The 26,118-nt window shown below is 33.6% G+C and overlaps 1 protein-coding gene across 1 annotated transcript; it reads left to right on the top strand.

Moving 5' to 3' along the window:
- Positions 1-421: 421 nt before the first annotated feature.
- LOC120631706 lies at positions 422-24,050 on the top strand. Its single transcript, XM_039901386.1, has 3 exons — positions 422-453; positions 17,448-17,623; positions 21,320-24,050. Exons 2-3 carry the CDS (start codon positions 17,469-17,471, stop codon positions 24,048-24,050), a joined length of 2,886 nt encoding a protein of 961 aa, XP_039757320.1. The 5' UTR covers positions 422-453; positions 17,448-17,468.
- Positions 24,051-26,118: the final 2,068 nt, after the last annotated feature.

Genomic DNA, 26,118 nt, shown 5'->3' on the forward strand with positions numbered 1-26,118 from the left:
ATTGTTAAGTATTCGGGTTTTCGGTCAATAATTTTCAGTATCTACCAGATCTGAACTAGGTTATTGGCGGTTTTTATTCTCGTGCCTTGTAGAGCATCGGGTATTATCACCAACAGTATAATCAAAAGGTTTCTTTGAATTATGTTGCTACGAAAGAAAAACCCTGTAATTTTTCTCTCATTTGATAGAGAAGGCTTTCAAAAAAAATTAAGTTCCATAGATTTGTCCCGTTACATTAATAAGTACCTAGGTTTATAAATATTTTTCCGCTTATTTTAACTGGTGGACATTTTTACTGAAATCGTATTCTATAAAATCGTAAGCCCATCGTTTAGTCTAATGTAACTATCAAGAAAACGTCGGAAGTAGACCAATATACCGTTGCCTGCACGACCCATCAGTTGCTTCTTATACCTTGTGTGCAACGCGTGTGTTACCAAACCGGTTATAACGGTAAGTAAGACAGAATACTTGTATCCGTTTTTTTTTATAAACTAACTTGTAGGTTTTTTATCGTGTCCGAATCGTACAGGAGGTATTTTTCAGGAAGATTGCTTAACAGTTTTTTTTCATGTAGGTTCTTTATCATGTAAAGATTGGTAAGCTTTAAAAGTAATTTTTATGTAAAGTTTATTCGGAACTTTTTTGTTTTAAGTTTTCTGCATCAAGATATAATGTTATTGTAAACAAGTGAATACAAAAATACAATTTTTTTATTTAGCTACTACTCATGTCTACTTAACACTATCACACTTTCACACTATTTACACAAATATATCTAATAAATGTGAAAGTTTGCGAAGATGTTCGGATGCATGTTACTTAATCACGCACAAATAGCTTCAAAAATAATATAATATAATAAGATCTGAGTAAACAAGTAGATAATTTTCTGTATTAACACAGGTCAGAATACAGATCCTTTGTACTGTAAACCTTATTACGAAAAATATATTCAAAACATTTTGAAAACAAAAAATTATTACAACTTAAAAAAACATTTTAAAAACCGCATTTTTGGGATACTATTTGACCCAAAATAAACGAACATCGCTCATTAATCATTGTTAATGAGGAAATTATAAAAGATCAAGGAAATAATTTCTAGAAAGTCCTAGATATAGAATTGAATATATTAGACTGTTAACCTACATACGAATTGGTCATAAAACTTCACGACTAAGTGAGTTTTAATATGCATATATTATTATTAAAAAAAAAAACTACTTTACCGGTATTTCAAGTGCATGCAATACATTCTTCTCATTCTTAACTAGAAAGAATACAGAGCTTTGAATAACACAGACATAGCAAACCAAATAAAATGAATAATAAGTCGATCAAGTAACTTATGATACGTATTTGTAGCAAATGACTTACGAAATTATTTTTAACTTCTTTAATAAATCAGTTCATACTGGAAAAATATATATATAGTTAGAAGAATAATTAAGAAGTATAATTTAATTAATTTCATTCTATGTATAAGATTTACTGCAAGTAGTTAAGTTAACTGGTAGATTTTTTTTTGTTAAATTATGGAATTACATCTAAATATTATTGTTGGTAATTAGTATTCACAATTGACGTACATTTTGTCTATATTAAAGTAACTCACCTTGCGTTGTTTCTATTCTCTAAATTTAAAAACATTTGTTTTCTAACTCAAGACTATAACATTTGCCTCTAATGATTGTATTTGTTCGACTTCTTAAATAGTCCCGATTCTCTATTAAAATATAGAATACTCGTAACTGCAAATTCTGACCTGACAAGTGACGACATATATTTCTGATGTAGACAGCAGACAACTTTGTAAACGTTTTTTTGTACAATATTGCATTTTTATATAAAAATGTTTCTATTTACACACATAATAAAGTCCCTGTTGTATATTAATAATTAGCATTGTAAGCTCCAAAAACGAAGATCGCATGATTGTCTCCAAGCGCTAGCATATTTTGCATAATTAATTTAAATGAATAATTCATTAAATAAACCACTTTGTTACACAGACTATAGTGACCCATATTTCTTGTAATCTATATTTGTTAACATTGTTTATAAACAAGTTGCATCCGCAGACCATTTTTACTTTACTCCTTATGAAGGTCAAGGTATGAAAGATTTGAGTGAAATGTGAAAGTGCCCGCTCTATTAAGCTGCCAAGTCTGTGGCCCAGTGTTATGTTTCCCGATATTAAGGTTACTTTCGCTTTGCCCGTTCTTAGGGCTTGGTCTAGGTACACTAGGTATTAGCAATGTTTAAACTGAGATTTGTACAATGAATAGCCTAATGTTTATATTAGAAATCACTATTCGTATGTTTGTTTCCGCAAAACTCAAAAAGTAGTTGATATACTGAATTTAAAATTTTTGTACAATATTGCATTTTTATATAAAAATGTTTATATTTACATTTTATTCCTGAGATCCTACGGAAATTTTGTCTACTTAAGAGTACATAAGTAAACTAGGAACGGATTAAAAAAATTCCATTCCTGATGTGGTGAAATGAAGACAAAAAATTTTTCGTACAAAGTAGCGGGTACCAAACCGCCACTTTTCAACCTACCACTTTTTAGGCGTAAAAAAATAACGCAAATAAAGTAAGAAATGGTAGAAAAATCAGTGTACTACATTTATTATACATAATGAGAGCCTCCACCTCTTTTGGCGATCGGTTGAAAATGAGGTCCAATTTCTGGGTTATAGAACAAAGCTAGCTGTTAAGGCGATGTGTGCCAAATAGCGCTTAATTCGAGCAACGGTACCTTAATGTATAGATCACGACTGGTCTTTCAAATGAAACAATTGTAATAACTATTGTTGTCAAATGAAGGAACGATTGAAACAATGAATGAACCTTGATTGTACGCGATAGAAAATAATTTCAATCATTCTCTCTTTAAATCACTCAGTGTGAAAGGCAGATATTATAAGTATCAAATCAGAAGTGGGATCAGTAAAATAAAACGCATAAGTAGGCAAAGTCTAGCTGGTCTTAAAAGTTATTAGAGTGATCTCTTCTACACAAGCTTTATTTTTACACACATCTATGCCCGCTTGCTTTATTGTCTTTCTTGATACAATCAACTAAACATCTTATGGCTTGAAAAGTATGCCCACGCGTAACATACAAAGACAAATAACAATCATGGATTTCCTTCACTCATAACATTAGTGACCCCAATGCGATGTGACATTTCTCACATATTTTACAAGAGACGTAAACAACATTTCTATAGGAACAGGCTCTTTAAAGTCCGTTATATTATAACGTGTAGAGAAATGCCTCGAAGTTTTATTACATTTCTTATAACAATCTATCTTTATACCCGATTACAGCTTCGTTTGATAAATTAAACTATGATATGTATATGCCTTTCGAACCGGTGGCAGAGTCACTACAAATATACTGAATTGATGTCATAAAATTACTAGTATTGACGGCCGACTGGCGCAGTGGGCAGCGACCCTGCTTTCTGAGTTCTAGGCCGCTGGAAAATGTTTGTGTGATGAACTATTGATAAGGGCCTGTGATAGGCCTACATGAATGAAGTTTTGAATTGCACGCCTCATAAGCAAATCGTTGAGGTGGGTATTTCTGTCAGTTTACACACACCGAAGATAAAAGACCGACACGCGCATAGTACCTACGCTACGCGACGCGTGCCGAATAAAGTGACAGGAGTCACATGTTAGGGCTGTGTCTGATTTCTTTCAGTAAAAACTATGGCAGTGGTCGGTTTCACAGATAAGTCCCAGTATATAATGTACCTCTAAAGCCTGTGAAGTATTATTTCAGTTTTCATTTACAAAAAAAATAATAATAATAATAATAATTATCATTTTTGTTTTTACTCCAACTTAAAATGTCACTTTTTTATTCTTTATTGCTTTTAGAAGTGAATATAAATAGACAAATGTTGAGAAAAAATACAATTTTTAACACTCATGATATATTTAAATCTCTTTTTATTAATTAAACTAATTAAAAAATTGTTTAAAAAAGTTGTCTTGGACGTCCGTGTGTCTGTAACTGCGGATCTCGTATCTTTTGCGTAACGAGCGAAATATAGAAGAAAGAAGAAGAATTTTGAGGAATAGAAGCCTATTGCTTTTCACGGTATAATTAGATGTACTTAGTTTAATTATAATTTAATAAATACTTTTCAAATTTACAAATAATCTCAATTTTATTGTAATGAATGATATTATGACGCGTGCACTTTTGGATTTTCCAACTATTTGAATTTATTGTTGAACGTGAATATTTTCATGTACTCTAAGTGTATGCGTAATAGAAACGTACGTAATACTTTAAAGGGACATTTATTAAATGTTACCCAACGCGTTTCGGTCCAAAACACAGGTAATGTGTTCTTTCCATAAGTTCACCAGAGACGATGCATTGTTAGCACACCTCGTGAAACGGTCTAATGGACACTAAAACATTGTTTTAAATTATTGTAAGTGCATTGGATATAACCTAGCGTAGCTTTGCGGAAGTCTAGGAAAAACAATTAGTATAAAGCACAATTGACGGCTGACTAGCGCAGTAGGCAGCGACCCTGCTTTCTGAGTCCTAGGCCGTGGGTTCGGTTCCCACAACTGGAAAAATGTTTGTGTGATGACCATGATTATTTTTCAGTGTCTGGGTGTTTATCTGTATATTTTAAGTATCTATGTGTATTATAGTCATGAAAATATTCAACAGCTTTCTTAGTAATCATAACACAAGCTATGCTTACTTTGGGGCTAGATAGCGCTGTGTGTATTGTCGTAGTATATTTCTTTATTTATTGACAATTTTACCCCTGAAATACAAACATCGTTTCATTTCTTAGTAACTCAAGACGCTTGGTTCCTTATTTAGTGGGTAAAGTAATAAAAAAGAAATAAACACTCAAATGCAATACAAAATATTTGTGAAGTTTTCAATGTTCTTTTTTTAAAGCAAGTGTTTAAAATGAGGTTATTTTTGCCAGCACTAAAAATATTTTGATTGAAATTTGTGAAATACTAGATCAGCAAGCGACTTTGCCTCTGTTTACCTACTATATCGTTTTATTAATGACATCATTTATTTTTAAGTTGCTGCATTAAAGAAAGCCTTATAAAAATAATCTTGTTGTCGCATTCATGATATCGAAGGTTTCTAGGATAAAAAGTATCAAAATCAAAATCCTTCGTAATTTTTAACCGACCCACAAAAAAGTTGAAGGTTATCAATTCGGTTTTTTTATGTTTCCTACTTAAGAGCTCCGTTATTTATAATTTTATAGACTCGCGTACGCAAACAGGCATTCATGGAATTGCTCTTTGAGTTTATATATTATATCCCTTGGAACCATCGACGTAGATATAACATGAAAAAATATTATTTTTCTGGATTATGCAACCTGTGGTGTTAAAACTTCGGTCCGTTGCTCCGTTGCTGCGTGATCCAAGGACAGACCAAAAAAAAACTTTTGCATTAATAAAACATATTAGTAAGGATAATGTAGAAAACTTGACCCAAAAAGCTTAGTTGCGTAATTCTTATATAACACAATTGCGGGTTATTTAAAAGCTACTTAAATAGTTTAACATGAAGCTATTAGTGACACATTACAAGACAAAATGGCGGCATGTACTGGTAATAAGAGGTTGCATTTCGCGGAAAAACTTTCCTATTTATGACATTGTATGGTCATGCACACCATGGGATCCGCCCATCTATTGCCTACTGCACGTCATGGCTTTATAATTTCTATGCTATGTATTATTGGAACATATGGATTGCTTTATTTCCGTCTAAGTACCGCGTAATTACCTTTTTTTATGTCGTGAAATACACGAAACCTTATTTTTTTTTCTATCTCCCATCGGCTTTATCAGCCATGATCAGATTATATGTCTTAGTTCGTTGTACTTATTTAGTTTTGTGGGGTATAATATCCTTCCCGATTTGGTTAAAAATTGTGATCCGATAAGTTAATCTTTCAGATAAACCTACGGCAGATTCACCCTATCAAAATTAGAACCTTCGAATAATAATAATAATATTTATTTTAGGCAAAGCCCATAGTTATATAATAATTAATTAATAAATTCAAAAAATTCAAAATTCAAAATTCATTTATTTCAAGTAGGCCTAATAGCACTTTTGAAACGTCAAGTCTGTCTGTGTGTAGTCACTCTACCACCGGTTCGGAAGGCAGATTCTACCGAGAAGAAGCCGGCAAGAAACTCAGCAGTTGCTCTTTTCCAACATAAACAATTTACATTTTACATTTAAAAATTCAATTTTCTATCTTGTGAGAGATGAAAGCGGAGCCGGATCCTTCCAAGCAACCTTGTCATTAAGAAATTCATCAATTGTATAATAACCTCGCTGTAATAAATGTGTTTTAACACATTCTTTAAACTTATGCATTGGTAGGTCCAAAATTACCTTAGGAATCATATTATAAAAGCGTATACTCAGTCCCACAAATGACTTCAGCACCTTTCGCAGACGATATGCAGATGTCACTAATTTATGACCATTTCTTGTAAGTCGACTGTTTATATCCACTTTTTGTTTATAAAGACCAATATGTTGTCTTACTAATATTATATTGTTATAAATATATTGTGAGGCTACCGTAAGGATACTTATTTCTTTAAAATTTTCAATACATTTAAATATTACAAAATTAAAAATAAGAACTAACGATACTTTAAAATTAATGTGGATATTTTTTTTCTTATCAGTAGTGAATTTTGAGTCATAGCTAAATACTTTAAATTCTCAAAAAAGTAACGATTCCTATAATAAATTTTTAGTATTTTTAGAAGGCCAAGAGGCGCATATTATTATGATAACCTTGATAGCAGTTTCAATTTTGTGCCTTTTGGAGTAGATACTTTGAGACTGGGGATTGGGGGCTCGATTTCTTTTAATGTATTGTCAAAAAGTGTTAACGAGTCAACCGGTGATCCTAGAGCTGGCATAACTGCCATACAAAGGGGCAATGTTTCAAAGAAGTTTTAGATTTTATTTTGATATATAAATTATTTTATGTTATTTTTACAGTAGTAGCATATAAATGAGATATAAAAAATCAAACTTTCCAATATTGCCAGATATCGAAAAATGCCGGCGAAACGCAAATCGACTCTGTCCGTAAATTCTAAAAGAGCCCGGGCTATGAAGTTTGCCCGGAGTCAAGAGACGCCCGACCAAAAGCAGATGAGGAGAATCGAGCAGGCTATGCGCCAAGCGGCTCTCAGAGCGGCAGAAACGCCGGAGCAAGCAGCAGAAAGACTTCAGTGTCATGCTCTTTACATGGCAACCCAGAGGGCAAAAGCGCGTCGTGCGGAAAATGCTGAGTGGAAAGCCTGCTTGCCTACCTTAATTGCAATGTAACCTCAATTTATTCTAAACTCATTTTTAACCCCCGACGCAAAAACAACGGGGTGTCTATAAGTTTGACGTGATTGTGTTTGTATGTATGTGTGTGTGTGTGTGTGTGTGTGTGTGTGTGTGTGTGTGTGTGTGTGTGTGTGTGTTTGTGTGTGTATGTGTCTGTCCGAAGCGATAAAACGATTTTCATTTTGTTTTTTCTTTTTGAAAGTTAAATTAGTCAGTGTTGAATTAGAGTGTTCTTAGCTATCTTTGATGAAAATCAAATCAAAATGGCGGTTTACATGTATATTTTTCATAACTCCAATTTAAAGATTCCAATATGAAGGGGTTTGACTCATGGAAAATTTAATATAACAGTTAACTTTTAAACTTTCAAATCCAAAATGACCACCATTATAAAATGGCGATTGACATTTTTATTTTCATAACTCCCTTATTATGGGTATCATATGAAAGGTGTTTTTTTCAATTTTAAATTTATGTCTAATTATTTATTTACATACTGTTTAACAAAGCAGCACAAGACCGTTGTATTTTGAACTCCCTACAAATGACTTATGTCCAAAAATGCACGACCATTCGTTGAAACGATGATTATGATGATAATGATGATTTTACAGACTAAACAAATCGTGACACAACAGAAATACAAGAACAAAACCATGTTCAATAAAACTAGCAATTCTCCAGCACACGCATGCCAAACATGACGAATTTACGAGGATATGTTTCCTAAAAAATTTATACTTATAAATTAGACACTACTGCCAAATTCTTTTGCCTTCTCTCTTTAAATTTGCCTGTTAAAAATAAATCCTTAGTAATATATGCTGCAAAGACGTGTGAATTCTGCCAATCCACACTGGGTCAGCGTGGTAGATTTCGGCATAAACTATTCTCATTGTGAGAAAGACGATTTATAAATGAAAACACTAATCCGTATTAATAACTAGTCGAAATAAAAAGATTTCTACGTAAAGCTCATCAAAAATTGAAACTTGATAGAAACCGTTTATATCTCTCGGTTATTTTCTTAATTTTATCGGTTTGACACCCGCTTGGCGCAGTGAGCCCTGCTTTCTGCATATAAGGCCGTGGGTTCGATTTCGTTCGAAAAATGTTTGTCTTATTTTTATCTGTATATTATAAGTATTTTTGTGAATTATATTCATAAAAATATTCATCAGCTATCTTAGTACCCATAACACAAGCTACGCTTACTTTGTGGCTAGATGGCGATATGAGTATTGTCGTATTTATTTACAAGATATAAATATATATAATATGAGTATGTATCTGGCATTACTTGTAGGCACGCGATATTCGTCTGTGGCAAATGACAGTTTTTATCTTTATTATTAAAGATTCAATAAGTAACTTTCATTTCGCTATGTCATTGCGCATTTCGTTTGATTGCTTATTATCGATAGTTTATCGGTGGATTAATAACGATCTATCAACAAGTGAACCTAAATAATTTCAAAAAAGTATTTGCTTACGCCCTTTTTTGTTTAACTACCCAATCTTACAAAGGTTGAGATAGCTTCGCTCAGATTTTAAACTACAGAGTGTTCTTTATCATCTCTTGCACTTACAATTGGAATTTTTAGCGTTCCATTATTTATGATATTGTTAGGCTAACTGCTTGAGAAGGGAGACAGTTTGACCTAAGCTTTGTACTTCTGCGTGTTCTTTTACATATCTTTATCTCTATCTTAAAATACACGCACTACGCGACAGTAATCGCTTCCCATCTTCGCCTGTAGGCCTTCATGGTAAGTCAATCATAATTACCGGTAGATATTTTGGAGATGCCTTTCAAAATAAACGTAAGCTTAAAGAAAAGTCGTTATGTATAAATCTTTTTAATTCTCTAAATGTTTTCATCCATATGTTGTCATTATCCCAAAAACTCATACAAATCGATTTGTGTTGTATTTTCTTATTCTGTGCTTTGTGTTTCCTAATTCTTACAACCTGGATATCTTTAAAGCAAGAGCGAATAGGCATCTTCTATGCGCGAATCCATCTTAGGCCACATCTACACTTTCCATCAAGTGAGAGTGTGGTCAAGCGCTAGTCTACTAAAGTTAAAAAAAAGAAAAAAGTTTGCCCTTAGCTCCAAACTCACCCGTAGGTAAGTGATGATTCTGTCTAAGTTAGTAGAAGGGTTAACTAGTTAGTACGACAGTGATATATATATTTTTTAACTATAATAGACTAGCGCTTGGGCACCATCTCACCTGATGGAAGGTGCATATGTGGCCTTAGAAGGGACGCGCTGAAGATGCTTATTCACTCTTGATTTAAATATACCCAGGTTATAAGAATTAGGAAACACAGAACTCGGAAGGGTGTACCAAACCCCAGCCACGCGTATAAGAAAAGAAGATGCAAATATAATAATAAATTTAGCCTTTAATCAGTTTCGTCAAATTGTGATAAGCGTAAATCAAGCTGTCACTAGACCGGCCAAACCCCCCACCAGACCAGAACCGAACCAAGATTTTTTTCTTCCTTTATAAGTGTAGCCTTTGACTGCAATCTCATTTGCTAGTAAGTGATGATGCAGCTAACAACGGTTTTGGAGTAACTTGTTAGTGTGGTAGCTGTATTTAATCCACAACTCTAATCGGTTCTGCGCAGTCCTGTTTAAGAATGCCAAAGCGTGGTAAACGTTAAAAGCTGTCTAGTAAGCCACGGCCATGACAAGACCAGACCAAAGAAAGCGCTGAAATTATAAATTCTCCCTGTCGAAGTAGTGCTTTTGAACCTACGTTTACAGCCTTTTGGATATAGGTCATAATCCTTATGATTTTGCGCCTTACCTTATACAAAAAACACTGGGCAAGTTGACACAACATCTGCGATCACAGTCCACAGTCACGGCCGTAGTTGGAGCTTGGAAAACCGGCGCGATAGAAACGAGAACGCATTCCGATACGCGCCTCACCAGTTATACGATTACCATAATAGTCATGGTTTGGTTGTTCTGAACTAAGTTATAAGCGGGAGCGGCTTCGAGAAAACTGCATCCACAAATAGTCCTTCAATCAAAGCTCTAGTCCAAAAAGCCACACTTGTCCACAATGACAATCAGTTTAGTTTGATTTTGATTGGAAAGTTGTATTGCATAAATATTTCAAACAATTATTTCCCCTAACCATTGTGACTGGCAGAGATTGATTTTAATTGATAAGGCCGCCTTTTTCTCTCTATTAGTCCTTTATTTTCCTAACAGTATAGTGGTGTACAAATGAAGAGTTTAAATAAGTAAATAACGTTTCGCTGTAACTAAATAGGTCTTTAATCTTGGGTCACTTTGGCGTTGACTAAATAAATAAAAATAGCAAATAGTCTGATTTTATTATTCATCTAGGGCCTAGGCAATTAACAGTATGTTTAATTTATTACAGTACCCGTTGTTGAGATTCGCAAGCTCATAATTGGTCAATCGCATCGGAGTATGATTTCTTTTCAACGATAGATGAAGCGATAACTTAGCGCGAGAACATACAAAATGCATTTAAATGAATGAATGCAATAAATGCATATAGAAATTTATCATAATTGTCTTTTTACCAGAAGAATTGAACTCCTTCGATTCGTCTTTAACTTGCACCATCGTATTATTGCAGCTCACACGTAATTAAATAGTGAAATGTTACGGTCAAGTACGGTTTAAAATTAACTAAAAGCCGTTAACTTGGCCTTTATGTAACACTTGATAATATAGTTTTTTCATATCGAACTATAAAAATGACCAGGATCGACTAACGTCAAAAGAATAATAATATTTAATCATAAGGAAGTAATATATATTTCATAATCTCGGTTTCGGAGCGAAACGTGCATAGATGGTTCATTGCCGAGGCTCTGTTTGGTGTGGAGTATAAGGATTGAAGAAATTATAAATTACACCATACAGATTCTACTGCTGTTCGCGGAGTATAGCCAATTAAGCTTAATTTTCATAATATATCACTAACATGTTTTTGTAGAAATTAATATTTTTCCGCCACAGGGTGACTAATGCAAATAGGTTAGTTCGCCCTTCTATCGACAGAAACTAAGGGTTGCATTAATAAACTAAAGCCCGCCGGCCAGCTAAGCAATGTGCAAGTGACTCTTTGTACATTCTAAGACAGAGGAGGTCTTAGCCGAATATTGGGAAGTTACAATGCACTGAAGAAGATGATAATTTAACAAAAAACTAAGTCTTTTATTTTATTATTTACTTAAGTTTTATTCAAAGATTTAATGAAAACGCAGGTTAAAGGAACAAGACAGAAAATCTTAGGAATGAATATTTAGAATGTTATATAGGTATATATATCATTATGACGTGAGTAAAAGTAAAAGTAGGTGAATTGGTAAACCCAAAAGGAGATTTTATTATCTTGCAGCATCCTTCTCGCTTGTATTATATTCAAACCTTTCGCTGAAATGTTAAGAAATCATCTGACATGATTAAAACATCTTAATTTTGTATTTCTCGTTCATAACTTGATATTCATATCCTCCTTTCATTATTTTATTTATATATTTGATAATAATAAAATATAATAAAAAAACTGAAAAAGTAGATATTGCACGAGTAAAAAGTATTAAGTATAGAATAGAATAGAATAGAAAAACTTTATTGCAACACAACAGGAAAAACACAAGGAAAACTGTAATAGTACTTAGTGCTAGGGTGCAAAGGCAACCATATCACTAAAACTGATCTAAAGTAAAATTAAATTTTTAAAATAAAATCTACTTATAAAACAAAATAAAATAAAAATAAATAAATAGGTTTTTAAAAGATCAAAAGCTTCACTTTTTGATATCCGCGGTTTCTCAAATATTTATTATCAACTGTTGCCTCTGTTCTTCTTCTCCGATGTGTAAAAAACTTTAAGTTTTTTACACATCCATTTAGTTTTCCTAGAACAAAAATCAGTCTACGATACTGTCCGTCCTTTCAGCTAACTTTATACCAAAAATGAAGTTAATTAGTGTCAAAGTTAGGGCGTATAGGAAGGACAAACAAACAAACATTTCTTTACGTGAAAATTGTCGTACCTGTAATCGCAAACAAACCTGATGCACTACGTCATCTTTACGGCAGCCCCAGCAGAGCTCTTAACCTTATAAGAGTGTATTCCGAGTGAGTGAAATGCGGTTTTGCTGTATTTCTGCCAGAGTTGAGAGGCTTTGAGCGCTTGGCTTTAAACAGGTTGAGCTTCTCTAGTCGGAGACAGCTGGTGGCAGGCATGCAAGTTTTCTCACAATATTTTATTACAAAACTATCTCAAAATTTTTTTTTTATAAAATTCTAGGTCAGACTACTGTCGGTATACAAACTAAACGGTTATCTGAAAAGATGTTAACCTATACAGAAAATTTAACGTATATGTTTAACGTTATTGTTATTATGTATAACGAGTATGTTTTTCCCTTACAAAAGATTTGGTTTTTAGCACAGTATTTGCCTCAGTATCAATTAGGAAAATGACAGTTCTCTGTTTTGTTTTGTTTCAGTATGTCGTAACTTACGCGTCGTATAGCTCGTAGCTCTGCATAAAAAGACTTTAATACAAAAGACTTCAACGGTACACGTTGCTACAGATTTTAAAATTTTAGTTAGTCTTGACTCAGTTTGCGCTCTATATTTACCGTTTATTGCGGTAAATATTAGTCTCAAATACAACATGAAAAGCTCCTTGTTTTAAATCTAACAGTTTGCAGCGACCCTGCTTTCTGAGTCCACGGCCGTGGGTTCGATTCTCACTACTGGAAAATGTTTGTGTGATGAGCGTAAATATTTTTCAGTGTCTGGGTGTTTGTATGTCATCATCATCATCACATCAACCGATAGACGTCCACTGCTGGACATAGGTCTTTTGTAGGGAGTTCCAAGTTCCACGATTCTGAGCAAGACCCCTTGCCCCGCCGTTACCATAACCGCTGCCAGAGCCAGGAATAGCGGGGCCGCCGGGAACTAGGGGCTGTGGTTTTTTTCTCCTTCCCATTAAAGATGTGCCCGATAATGACCACGCTGGGCAGGCGGGTTGGTCATCGCAGGGCTAGACTGATCGCCCCGGCGTCGCTGTTGCCCGACACCGGTCTGTGCCATTTGTTCAGCCTAGCCAATTCGAGTTCCAGTTTGTATGTATATTCTAAGTATTTATTTATTTTACTCATAAAAATATTCCTCTGTCATCTTAGTTCCCGTAACTCAAGCTAAGCTTACTTTGGGGCTAGATGGCGATGTGTGTATTGTCGTAGTATATTTATTTATTATTTTTATTATTATTTATTATACCGTACCACCCTCAGATGGGTCATTTAATAAGTAATTATTTAGTAATCAGTACTAAAATAGGAGCTAGTTCAATATTCATGATTAACTTTTTAATGTTTTACGACTGGGAACAGGCTCCTCCCTCAGGAGGGGAGGTTGCTAGAGATTTTTGTGACAAACCTCATCCGGGGAAGTACTTTCGCTATATTGGATACTTAACAATTATATACTTAACATTATGTAAAGTCAACATCTCCTGAGGATGTTCCGGTTTCGGAGCGAAACGTGCGCATGTACCGTACATTGCCGAGGATCTGTTTGATGTGGAGTATACGGATTAAAGTAATTATAAATTACACCATACAGATTCTCCTGCTGTTCGCGGAGTTTAGTAAATTAAGCTTAATTTTCATAATTTACTATCGCCATTTTTATTTCTCCCGCTAAGCAGCATTTTTGCAATGGTGTTTCTGCCTAAATAACTTTATTGCCAGTTTAATAATAGACACATGAGGCTTAACACCTACTTAGTGGTATGGTTACCATACTGCCTAACAGGTTAGCCCACCTACTATCTTAGACTGCTTTAACGTCTATAACGGTCGTTAAATTTGGCGGTTTTGTTTTAATCCGAGCTAGTACTAGAATTTGTTTTTTATTGAATGGGTACCAGCCAGAACCCTTTTCTTTTTCTAAACTAGTATCATTCAAATTTCATAAAGCTATAAAGAGTTTTGGAAATAAACAACGGAACTCTTGAAAAATTGGCATCAAATCAACAGTGATTTCTGCTATCACATAAATATGTATTGATAAAGTAATCACAATACATATATCACGTCTGTACACGCATATATATTCAGTATATCATGATACACCCAAATTGTCTATAAAATTTAGTTGTTGCATTTTTTATCGCGGCTGGAAGCTAGTTGTAGCACATATTATTAAAAATGGATAAAAATATGCCAACTTTTTAGATGGTTATAAATTTATATCAGAGTTCGATTTTGTAGTTAAAAAATGTTTGTTTTGGGAAACTAAGCTTGTAATCGTTTATTTCAAATAAGTTTTTTCAATAAAAGGACCTTTTAAAACTGTACAAGCCCGTTTCGGTTATAGAGGTCAGTAATGTAAGCATTCCGGTTTCGGTCAGGGCCGTGCGGGGTCATTCAACTTTTGAAATCGAGATTGTAAGGTCACAGTGACATATGAAAACTTTACTTACGCTTCCCGCTGTAGCGGTGCGAATAATCGCCATTAATACGAATGTTTACTGGATCTATGCCTAATGAAGTATTTTTTAAGATGCAACCTATCTGACTTACATCAGAGTAATTTTATTATATTTTAAGAATATATAAACAAATATATTCCAATATTCAATTACGTAAATACACATACTACTATCACTCAGAGCTAGACTGATCTTGAAGAAATTTTGCATAATGATAGTTTGCATTGCGAGAACGGGCTTAGTATATGTATTTATTACTCAAAATCGAAAGGGATGTTAAACCAAATAAACGCGAACGAAGACGTAAGTTAAAGCTAGTATCACAAATGATTGCACTGGGCCATGTGGTGACGGCAGAATGCAGTTGTCGCCACCTCTCTTCCCGCTAGTATCTTACGAGGTGACTAAGGGAATATAACAGAGATCGTGCAGCACCGTCCTGTGTGCTGCTACATCTACTGCGATCAGAAACCCGTCTGCCCAGCGTTGCAATAATGGGCAAATCCTTCCATACGGAGAGGACTTTAGTCCAGCAGTGAACTGTGATGGCTATAAATTATTGATGATATATGATCATCATCAAATTAACCTACTAGCCTCGCGTGCTACTTCGGCAGCATTTCTTTTCATTTAAAATACTTGCGACTTAAATTTGTATTATACCGAAACAGCTGTTGCCCGCGGCTTCGTACCAGGTTTTTAGGTTCTTATGAATACTGTGGGAACTGGACGTTTTTCCGGGATAAAAAGCAATCAAGGGTATATTCTTTCTTCATTTCAAAATTCAGTCAAATTGGTCCTGTAGTTTTTGCGTGAAAGAGTAACAAACATCCATCCATCCATCCAGCCATACAAACTTTTGCATTTATAATATTAGTTGGATGTTTGATTGTTACCAGGTTACTTAGGTACCTACTTATGCTGTTAAATATTTATTTTGTGCGATGAAATCAAGTGTCATATGAGTAAACTTCCATTAGTAATAAAAAAATAACTATGATATTTTTATTGTTTCTTTAATCAAACCACAACAATCGGAAAGTTAGGTATGACACATTGCTTCAGTGGAATCACCAAAATGGCTTTATATTATGTTAATGAATATAACCTCAAATCAAACAATAGGTTGATTTTAATCATATTTATATACACTTTTTTAACCCCCTGATGCAAAAACGACGGTGTGTTATAAGTTTGACGTGTCCGTGTGTACGTGTGAATGTGTATGTATGCCTGTCTCTGGCATCGTATTTCGCAAACGGATGAATCGATTGAGATTTTGCTTTTTTTTTTGTTTGAAAGGTGTATTAGTCGGGAGTATTCTTAGCTATGTTTTTTGAAAATCGGTCCAAGATGGCCGCTTTGTTCTATGGGTATCAAATTAAAGGGCTTGACTAGTAATGTACACTATATGGAGAGTCAGGATGATTATTAAAAATCACCCAGGAATAGCTTAAGTAGGCTCCATAAGCATATTGACTGGTCTGAAGGCAAATTCTACGGAGAAAAGCCCTTTCTTAACGTAAACAATTTACAATTTAACATTGATTTTTAGCGTTCCTTATCCAAAGGATAAAACGGAATCCGATTACTAAGACTCCACAGCTCGTCCGTTTGTATGTCCGTCTGTCACCAGGCTGTATCGCATGAACCGCGATAGTTAGACAGTTGGAATTGTCCCAGATGATGTATTTCTGTTGCGGCTATAACAACGAATTCTAAAAAACAGAGTTAAATAAATATTTAAAGGGGGCTCCTACACATCAGACTATTTGGCCGTTTTCATAGTGTTACGGGACCCTAAGTGCGCGAGCTGACTCATAGTTCGCCGGTTTTCCTATCTTGTGATGATAAAAGTGGTGATTTATTTCGAAGTTATTTTATTAGATACTTGTCACAGTAAGAGGTTTCTACAATCATATTAGGGCATTAACAGTAGTATAAATTATAAAGAACCGATAGGAAATGTCGCAGCGGGCAACGCAATAAAGACAAGATCGTGATATAATAAAGTTTTCGTAACGGGTCCGTAAGAAACACATCGTGGGTTAACGATAGATTAACGGATCTACTTCCTTCATGGAAACCGGTTTTAACTTTGTTTTCATACATTAATATCGGTACCGTTTGTTTCAACGGTATAAGAGACTAGATTCAATGATTACCATTTTTATAATTAAAACTTTGTATTCAAACAATTATGTTTTCATTCTCACAACAATTAAAATAAGTTTGGGCTTAATCACAACGCTAGACCGACGGGTTGTAAGGAATGTAGCACTACTTTTAGCCTGGTCAATTTAGTGAAGTTTTGAGATTTGCGTACAACATGTACCTGTATACCTTATAAAACTAAGTTTTTAACTTTTATTATTAATCGATCGTTACAAGAATACAATTTTAAGCAATTACCACTACTAACTACTACTTGTTTTGTATGCTACTAAATCAAAGCTAGACCACTAAATTTATTATAGTTTTTTCTGTATTTTCTTTTTTACTAATGGACATATTTGTTTTTTCCAGGTACATATCGAGTGCACCGATATGGCGCGACGAAAAAGTGACAGTGTGAAATGGACTGTAGTTTTAGTGTTAGTTGTCTTAAGTCCTTTAGTTTTTTCACGACCCCAAGTCGAAACACCTTCTTCTATAAATTTAACAAGTATACAATCAAATCAACCCACAGAGACTTCAATAAGGTATGGTAATAATAAAAATAATAATATTCCTAGATCTATGTTACCTTTAGAAACAATTGTTAGTAATAAATCTTTAGATAAAGGTAGTAATATATTCAGGTTTAGCAATAATTTTAGATTAGTGAATCCTAGTGTTGTCACTACCTCAAATATCTCAAAACGTACCAGTCGTTTAATTCGCAGAAGAACTAAAATTAAACCAAATAATCTGCTACAAAAAAAGACAAGTGAAATAAATGGAAACTTTAATTCGTTCGTAAAACCGCCGTCAAATAAACATAATATTAATTCTAACAAGAATACACACATAAAAAAAGTTTACACAAAATGGGTCGATAACGTCAAAGATGAGGATTTAAATATTTCTCAGGAGAGCAGTATTTCGAGCGAGACAGACGCGATTAATTTCGCAAATATATTGAACGTAAATGTTGATAAAATCAGTGCAGGGCATGTCGATGACTCTAATGAAAGTTCAAATACTCAACAATATTTTAGTACAGACTCGAACGATAAAAGATTAACATACTCTTACAACAGACCTAGACCACAGTACTCTGAAGAAACTCAGGTTTACTCAGATGGTTTTCATTTAATAGGCAACCCACATGCAACTCGACCTACTTATGTATTTACTACACCCACACCGACCCCAATTATTACTAATGTTGGCTATCCGCAACAGTGGCCAGAATATATTCAATCTGAAATAAGACCGACTACTCGTAAACCTATAAAATCCACGTCGATTAAAAATCCTTATAATTATCACAACACTATAAACAATAATTATCCTGCTTATCCGAGTAATAACTTCGACGTAACAACATTCCCACCCGCAAGCGCCTATACAGATAGAATCGTAATAAGACCACAAGAATATAGCGCAGATCCAGATGAATGTCCAACGATATTTCTCACTCTTAACAATACATTTCAGGGCCAAGCTAAAGAAGCTTGTCCAGATTTAAACATCGCTGTAAACACTAATGTAATTAATAAAAATGTAGTAATTGAATCTGATGAAGATACGGACACAACTATAACTGATGTATTTGGATTACCTGATGACTCAGAGAGTGATGAAACTCCTAACGATTATGCTGAATCACAGGAAAATAGTGACGACGAAGACGATAATGATGATGATGATACTGATGAACAAAACGCATCAGTCGAGGATTTGCAGTTTTCAAATTACAATGCAGCTAATAGTGTCAATGCAGAATCCTCTGAACCAGGTAGTTTTGCATCACCTAGTACAGCTCTATCAACGTACGCTAGACCTAATCAACCAAGTAATAGTGGTGATGATGACGGATTTAGCTTTTCATCTTTAATAGATTTTTTCCGACCTGCTGTTGGAGCATTTAGTTGGCTAGCTGCAATAAACCCTTTAAGTTTTGGCGCTATATCTTTCTTCTTAACTCCAATTGTACTACTTTTCGCTGGTGCTTCAGGGTTAGCAACTTTAATTGCTCCTTTTGCTTTGTCTGGAAGGGAAGCAACCGAATCATTTATCTACGAACCAAAGTGGCAATGGGATGACAATCAAAATAAGTGGCACCTCGAATCATTTCCAAATGACAGGATAGATATAGAATGGATAGATCGGCCAAGAATGAGAGTACAAAATTATAAAAGCAATTCAGAAGGTACTACGTGGTTATATAGGGTTAAAGAATTTTTGAAAATATTAACTAAAAATCTTAGAAATAATAATAATAAAACTAGGCGAAAAAAAAGATGAACGCGTTTCATAGTATTTCAAATGGTTGAATCATTGAATACCTAGAGAAGCCTTCTTCGAGGTTATAATAAAAAAAGAGGAATGCAAAATATAGCTATTTATGCGACTGTTAGTAATGTGGGTAATTATAACTCGAAGATAACTTTTTAAACGAGCCTTGCCTAGCATAAAATAAAACAGCAAGAAAGTTACTAATAATAATGGTACGCCAAATTTGATCTGCATCTTTCCAGATTTATTTAAAATAAATAAGAAAAACCAAATTTGTCACCAAAATAAATAATACCTATTAGACCTACTTACATAAAATAATCTGCTATTAAGGCCATACCGCATATCTATGCGAATTGACAAACCACTAAAATACTTTTTTGGCGTTTATGGTATGGCTATGAAGGATTCAACTTTGGACTTCCCTTTTCCTTGCATTAGTTTATAAAGATTTGTGATTTAAAATAGATACCGAAATCAAAATTGACCCTATTTCGATAGTAAATTAATTTCAGGAAGATAATTAATTACTTTCATCACCACGACAGTAAGATTTTTTGTTTATCAAATTATTTTTAAAGTAAACCTTGTGAAAAGTTGAGTGAGTAACTATTAGTCTCTAAGAAATCCAGAAACTTTCTTCTATCTTGTAAATATTATTGAGAGTGTACATAGTTGTGAGTTAACAAATTATGAACATATCTTTTATCTTTTTCTTAAAGAACAGTTACAGGATTTAATTTGTGAAATGGAAAATGAATATCTCTTCTGGAATGGTGCTAAGTACTTTAGTAAGCATTATGCAGGAATTTAGAAAACTCTTCCGTGTGAGTAGTTCACAAACAAATATTTTTAAAATTAATTAACCGGTATTGTACTTTTTACAGTATCAAATGGATATCTACTGCTTCAAACAGGGGTTTTGGTTAGAATATTCAATGTTCATGTCATATAATGCCAGAAATTTTTTTGATGTCTGATATTTTCGACCTAGTGTCTATTATTGTTGGATTCGATCACACAAACATAATCTAACTAGAATCATCTCCATTGCCAGCTAAGTTGTAACTAGTCTTATGTCTTTAACCTCTTAATAAAGCGACTGTGTTCTGAAGCATCCGCTGAACATCCGAATTATCCGCTGGCAACAATCTTTGTTCAAATTCTCTGTTCTTTACATAAGCGGGTATATTTCGGCATTAAATATTGGTTAGTTTTATTAAGCACTGGTAAGTGTTTTAAAGAAGATCAAAGAAATCTTAGAAGAAAGCTAAGTTTATAGGTTTATCATAAGAGGAGAAAATAGTGGTGGAATATAGGTTCTTCAGTCTTTTACCGACTGTGATTTCGGTCGAGCCTCCAATGTATGTATGTACAGTAACTATTTTTAATTAGCAGATCTCTTCTTTGCTAATCTGACCAGGGATACATGAAGCATAGCCCACATCCTCTAATCAGTTAAAGCAAAAATAAAAAGTAAATTTTCAGGAAATATTTTCTTTAAAACTTAAGCAAAACCTTATTTCAATGGAACTAATAAAAAAATAAGATAACAATCTTATTGTCTCTTGCGCTTTACTCGGACTATCCTTTATATTTCCCTAAAAATAATGTGCATAATATAATTTCGATACAAAATTAATAAGACCGTGAAAACCATCTTTAAAATAGTTTATTTGCTATTCGATTAATTATGTTAACTGGAAATATATTTTGAATTGTGATATTTTTATACAATAACACTTTAGATTATTAGCAATAAATTAATTTAATATAAAATTATTTTAATATTTTTACTTTTTAAGTCAAAAAAAATTGTAAACAATAAATATCTTAGTGTGAGTTATGGAATAAAAATACTTAAACTCTTCTCATTGTTTTATTTGCTCCTTTCAGATATTCAAATTTTGAAAATTAAATATGGGAGTTTCATATATTGCTTTTCTGTGTTACAGGGTGACGAGTGAATTACTTAGTGATGAAGAAAAGAAAAATGATTCAGCACCATTTGTATCAATTAATACCTCAAGAGAAGTCAAAGTTAAGCCAGCTGTAATTGGAGAATCAATTAAGAAGGTTGCAACACAGTTACTCGATAAACCAAATAAGACCATACAAGCAGCAGTTGTATCTGATACCAGAATACCACCAAAGCTTAAATCACAAATAGCACAGAAGCAAAAAATTAAAACAAGGAAGGAAGATGAACAATCTATTGAAAATTCTCACATAGGCATCGCCGTTCCCGTAACCATGGAAGAGTTAGAATTGGAAAATAAGGAAGTACATGAGTCTTCTACTACAAATGAAGGTATATCAACATGGATTTTGCTGAATAATCCCGTAAATAAAGAAAACACTTCAATATCAACAGAACCAACCAAAACTGACGAAGCATATAAAAAACAAAAGCCCACTCTTAATAAAAATAAGAATAAAAAGCCTCAAAATAAAGGACCAGGCGCAAAACGTCCTATAATTGGTAGCACTAATAAATCTGATTTGGTAGCTGGTGGATCCGCGATAAACGAAAATATTTATAACAAAATTAAAGATACAGTACTATCAAATGTACAGAAAAACAAAAATATCACACCCCGGTCTACAACAACAAGTACAACTACAGTATCAACATCGACTGAAGCACTTACAACAAAAGTTTCAGTTCCAATAGTAAAAGTAACTCCAAAGCCAGTAAAAAAGAATAATAAAAATAAGCAGAAAATTACGTCAACCCCAACTAGTACTACCACGTACCTTCCAATTGTTAGCGAATCAGCAATGTTACCACTGGAACCTAAAGAACAAGAAATCGAATTAGAAGTAAGTACGCCTGCAACAACAACTAAGAAACCAAAACGTTCTTCGACTAGGAAGAAGACAAAAACAAAAAAGATAGAAGCATCAACTGCAGCATCAACTGAGGTAAAAACGTCGAACAAAACTAAACTAACTAAAACTTCAAAGAAGCCAACTAGTTCCACAGGTCCGTTCACAACTCAAATTTACAATTATTTCTCTAGAGAAGTGATGCCATCAGTTGGAGTTGGTGTAATTGGTTTAGCAGGACTTGTGGGGCTTGCTAGTTACTTTTTGTATCCTTTTGCTACACCAGTGAGACGCACAATTGACGTTGATAAAAAAGATGATATTTATAGGCATAATGCTGAAGAATACGCCAGTGAAGGTAACGGTCAACCCGAAGAAGAAATGCTCGGAACAGTTCTTGCTGGGATGCCGATACATTCAAAACAAAAGTTAAACCCCTATGCTTCGCAAACAGCTTATGTTAACAGGTATCCAACTAAAAAAGACACAGACTTAAGATATCGTCACGTAGCTACACCTAGTTATCCAAATCATAGTGTTCACTATCCTCAACAGAAAACAGGAATAGCTCATGGGGCAGTATATTCTGAACCTTATAATAATTATAATCGCTATCAATATGAAACAAGACATGCCTATACAGCAGCAGAAAAGAAGAATGATAAAGCTCAAACATATAATCCATATCCAGTCGCTGCTGTTGAGCCAATATATGCAGCACCTCAGGCCGGATTACCAGAGATTTCATCATACGGTAGCGATATGACAAGCGCCGTAGTATATGGAGTAAAACCTTCAGAGGAAACAGATTTTAAGCCCGTCTATCCCTATGACACCCAGTTTCATGGAGAAACCACTAGTAGCTCTATAACATATCCCCCTACTTCTATGTATTTAGGTTCAAATGATGACGCAGAAGAAACAGAAAATGAAAACTATGCTGAAGAAAACAATGAAGACATGGAAACGGCAAACAATAAATTTGTTGTTGGTAATGTACCGAAAGAGTTAACAGAATCTGCTACACCGGCAGTTGTACCCGAACATGGGCCTAGAAAATTTCTAAGAAGGCGGAGAAATATGCGTCAAAAACGAAGTGTTGTCGGTTCTATTGAGGAAATATTGAAAGCTACTCGAGCAAATAAAGGGAATGGAATATTCATAAGTAACGAAATTGATGATGGGTTGGAAGTCCCTGCCAGGACACTATCACCAGTACAGTCAATGCAAGTAAAGAATGAAGTTACTATTTCACCTGAAAATAAGCACGTCTTCACAGTGTACGCAGTGCCAGTTGATCCGGCTAAAGATTTTACTCAAACTGAAGAAGTAAGCACAATAAAAACCGAAGTTATTGAGAGTGTCTCTACTATACCTGTCGATGGCAAAAAATCAACTGAAACAGAAATATCGAATGAAGTAGATGTTACAACTAAGATTTTTAAAGTGTACGAAGTTTTTACAAGCAAACCTGAAGTCATAACTGAAAATATTGCGCTTACTGAAAATAGTAATACAAAAGCAGATTTAACTACACAGTACAAAAATATGAATACAGAGACTACTACTGAAATAAGATCTGAAACTACGTCAACATTGCCTCCTTCTCCACCTCCAGTTTCAGTTTTTACTAGCAAAAGGCCTTACAGACCGACATATTATGGTCCAACGTACAGGCCAGAGGTAATAACATATCCACCTCTATCGTCTAGTGGTGGAGGATTCTTTGATTTCTTGAAAAGGGTAGTCGATTTCAAATATAGACTTGGAATGAGCATTTTACAAAACACTTCCGAATCTCTCAATAGATATTTAAGAAGTATGGAAGAATCAGTAAAAAGGGCTGCAAAGGCATAATTCAATTTTAAGCGCCCAATGAGAGCGATCTGGAGTCCAGCAGCGTAGAATACATTTTTCTCTACCCCATGTTTCCAGTATGTTCTAAAAAAATTCTCTAAATTAGTAAAATTTCACATCTAAGATAAAATTTAGTAGTACTATCCTTTTCATACTTTACCCCGTCGCTAAGTATGGTTATGATAACTTTTTTACTTCATGAGAAGATTTTGGATTATAATTAATATTACCTTCGGGCGTATATCATAGGACCGCTTATTAAAAAAATTAAAAGTATAATATTTTACATTTTTATTTTCCACATTAATGCAGCGCCTAGAATGATATATTTTAATTATTAGTATAATTAATATGATTTTTTTTCAATGTACTATAATTATTGTAGCAGGTATATTTTGCTATTTACAATGATCTGAGAAAATCTCTTACAGAAAGACCGTTAAAACAGGATAGGTTAATTAGATAATGGACTTTTGGTAAATATTGTTAATAGGATTTCTATGACATAGTTACGCATACTTTAGATTTATATATAGTGCATTTATTACGTTAGTGTAATGTTATAAATATAAAGCCTCACGCACATTTATATGTATCGCACTGATAGATCTGTAGCAACAAAAAAGTAACCTAGTTTTAAATATTAAGATTACATACGTGCGTCTGAGTGCCCTTTTATAATTTTATAACTTTTGAGTAGTATATTTTCAGAACGTTATCCTCGAATTCTTGAGGGAAGCCTACTGAATTTATATTGTGATATTTAATTATTTTTTAAGGTATTTTTTTAAAAGTGCTTTTATGCCTGCATTAATATATCAATTGATTGTAATATTTTCGATTATTTATAAATGCAGTTTACATAAAAGTATTATGCTATTTGCTATTTTCGAAGGCACTCAACAGAAAATACAAAGAAATAAATATATATTGAATTATTCACGTGTATTCTGAGAAAAAGAGGCTCAGTAAACTATTAAATAATTTAACGCAACTTTTGCACTGCAATCATAAACAGGTATTGGTTTGTGGTCACCCTCAATACTATTTTGAAATTGTGTAAATATCAAAAATACAATTTAATATATGATTACAAAAATTCGTTTTATTCCTTATAGTACTTATAGAATTATTCGTTCTGCATGAAAATGAAAATTTCACGGGAAAGTAATAATCTTAAAAGCTTAAATCTAAATCCTATTTAACTTGAAACAGAGCCATCTATTTGCAACATTGCAATCTGACTTCTTGCAGTCCCGGCGCGGTTGTACTTGTATCATTTAGATGGCGCTGCTATAACACATAGAATAAATAACATCATGTTATTATATTATGAGTTTATGAGTATTGTTATACTTATAACATTTTGTAATCCCTAAAAAAATAATTTAATTCCTATTTATCGTCAAATCCTCGTTGTAATTATCGATGTAATTATTTAGTATAGATAATAAATACAAATTTATTTTAACTTCATTAATTATTATGTAAATATTTATAACTATATATTAATGATACTATTATTATTATTTATATGTTTTAAATACCTGAATAACAATAATCGACGTTATAGGACGAAGTCATTTTCTAAAAGGGTCTTTCTCTGCTTCGTCCACCTGATTAAACAACGCAGGTTCAAAGAAATTGCGACGGATTTTTTAAGGAAAATTCTTTGTATTTTACAAAGAATTTTCATTGAGGGGGGATTAGACAGCCGGTTGGCGGAGTGGGCAGCGACCCTCTTTCTGCGTCCGAGGTTGTGGGTTTGATTCCCACAACTGGAAAAAAATGTTTGTGTGATGAACATGAATGTTTTTCAATGTCTTGGTGTTTATCTGTATATAAAAAGTATTTATGTGTATTTTTTTCATAAAATTTTTTTTTTATTAATACAATACATATTCTTAGCACCCACAACACAAGCTCCGCTTACTTTGGGGCTAGATGGCGATGTGTGTATTGTGGTAATTTTTATATTTATATTTATTCTTGTGCGTTTATCAAAATATATTGCTTAAACCATCAATTTTCACAACCTAAGTGTGATTCTTACCAAGATCATGTTTAT

This window comes from Pararge aegeria, chromosome 18 (assembly GCF_905163445.1).
Source record: "Pararge aegeria chromosome 18, ilParAegt1.1, whole genome shotgun sequence".
Lineage (NCBI taxonomy): Eukaryota > Metazoa > Arthropoda > Insecta > Lepidoptera > Nymphalidae > Pararge > Pararge aegeria.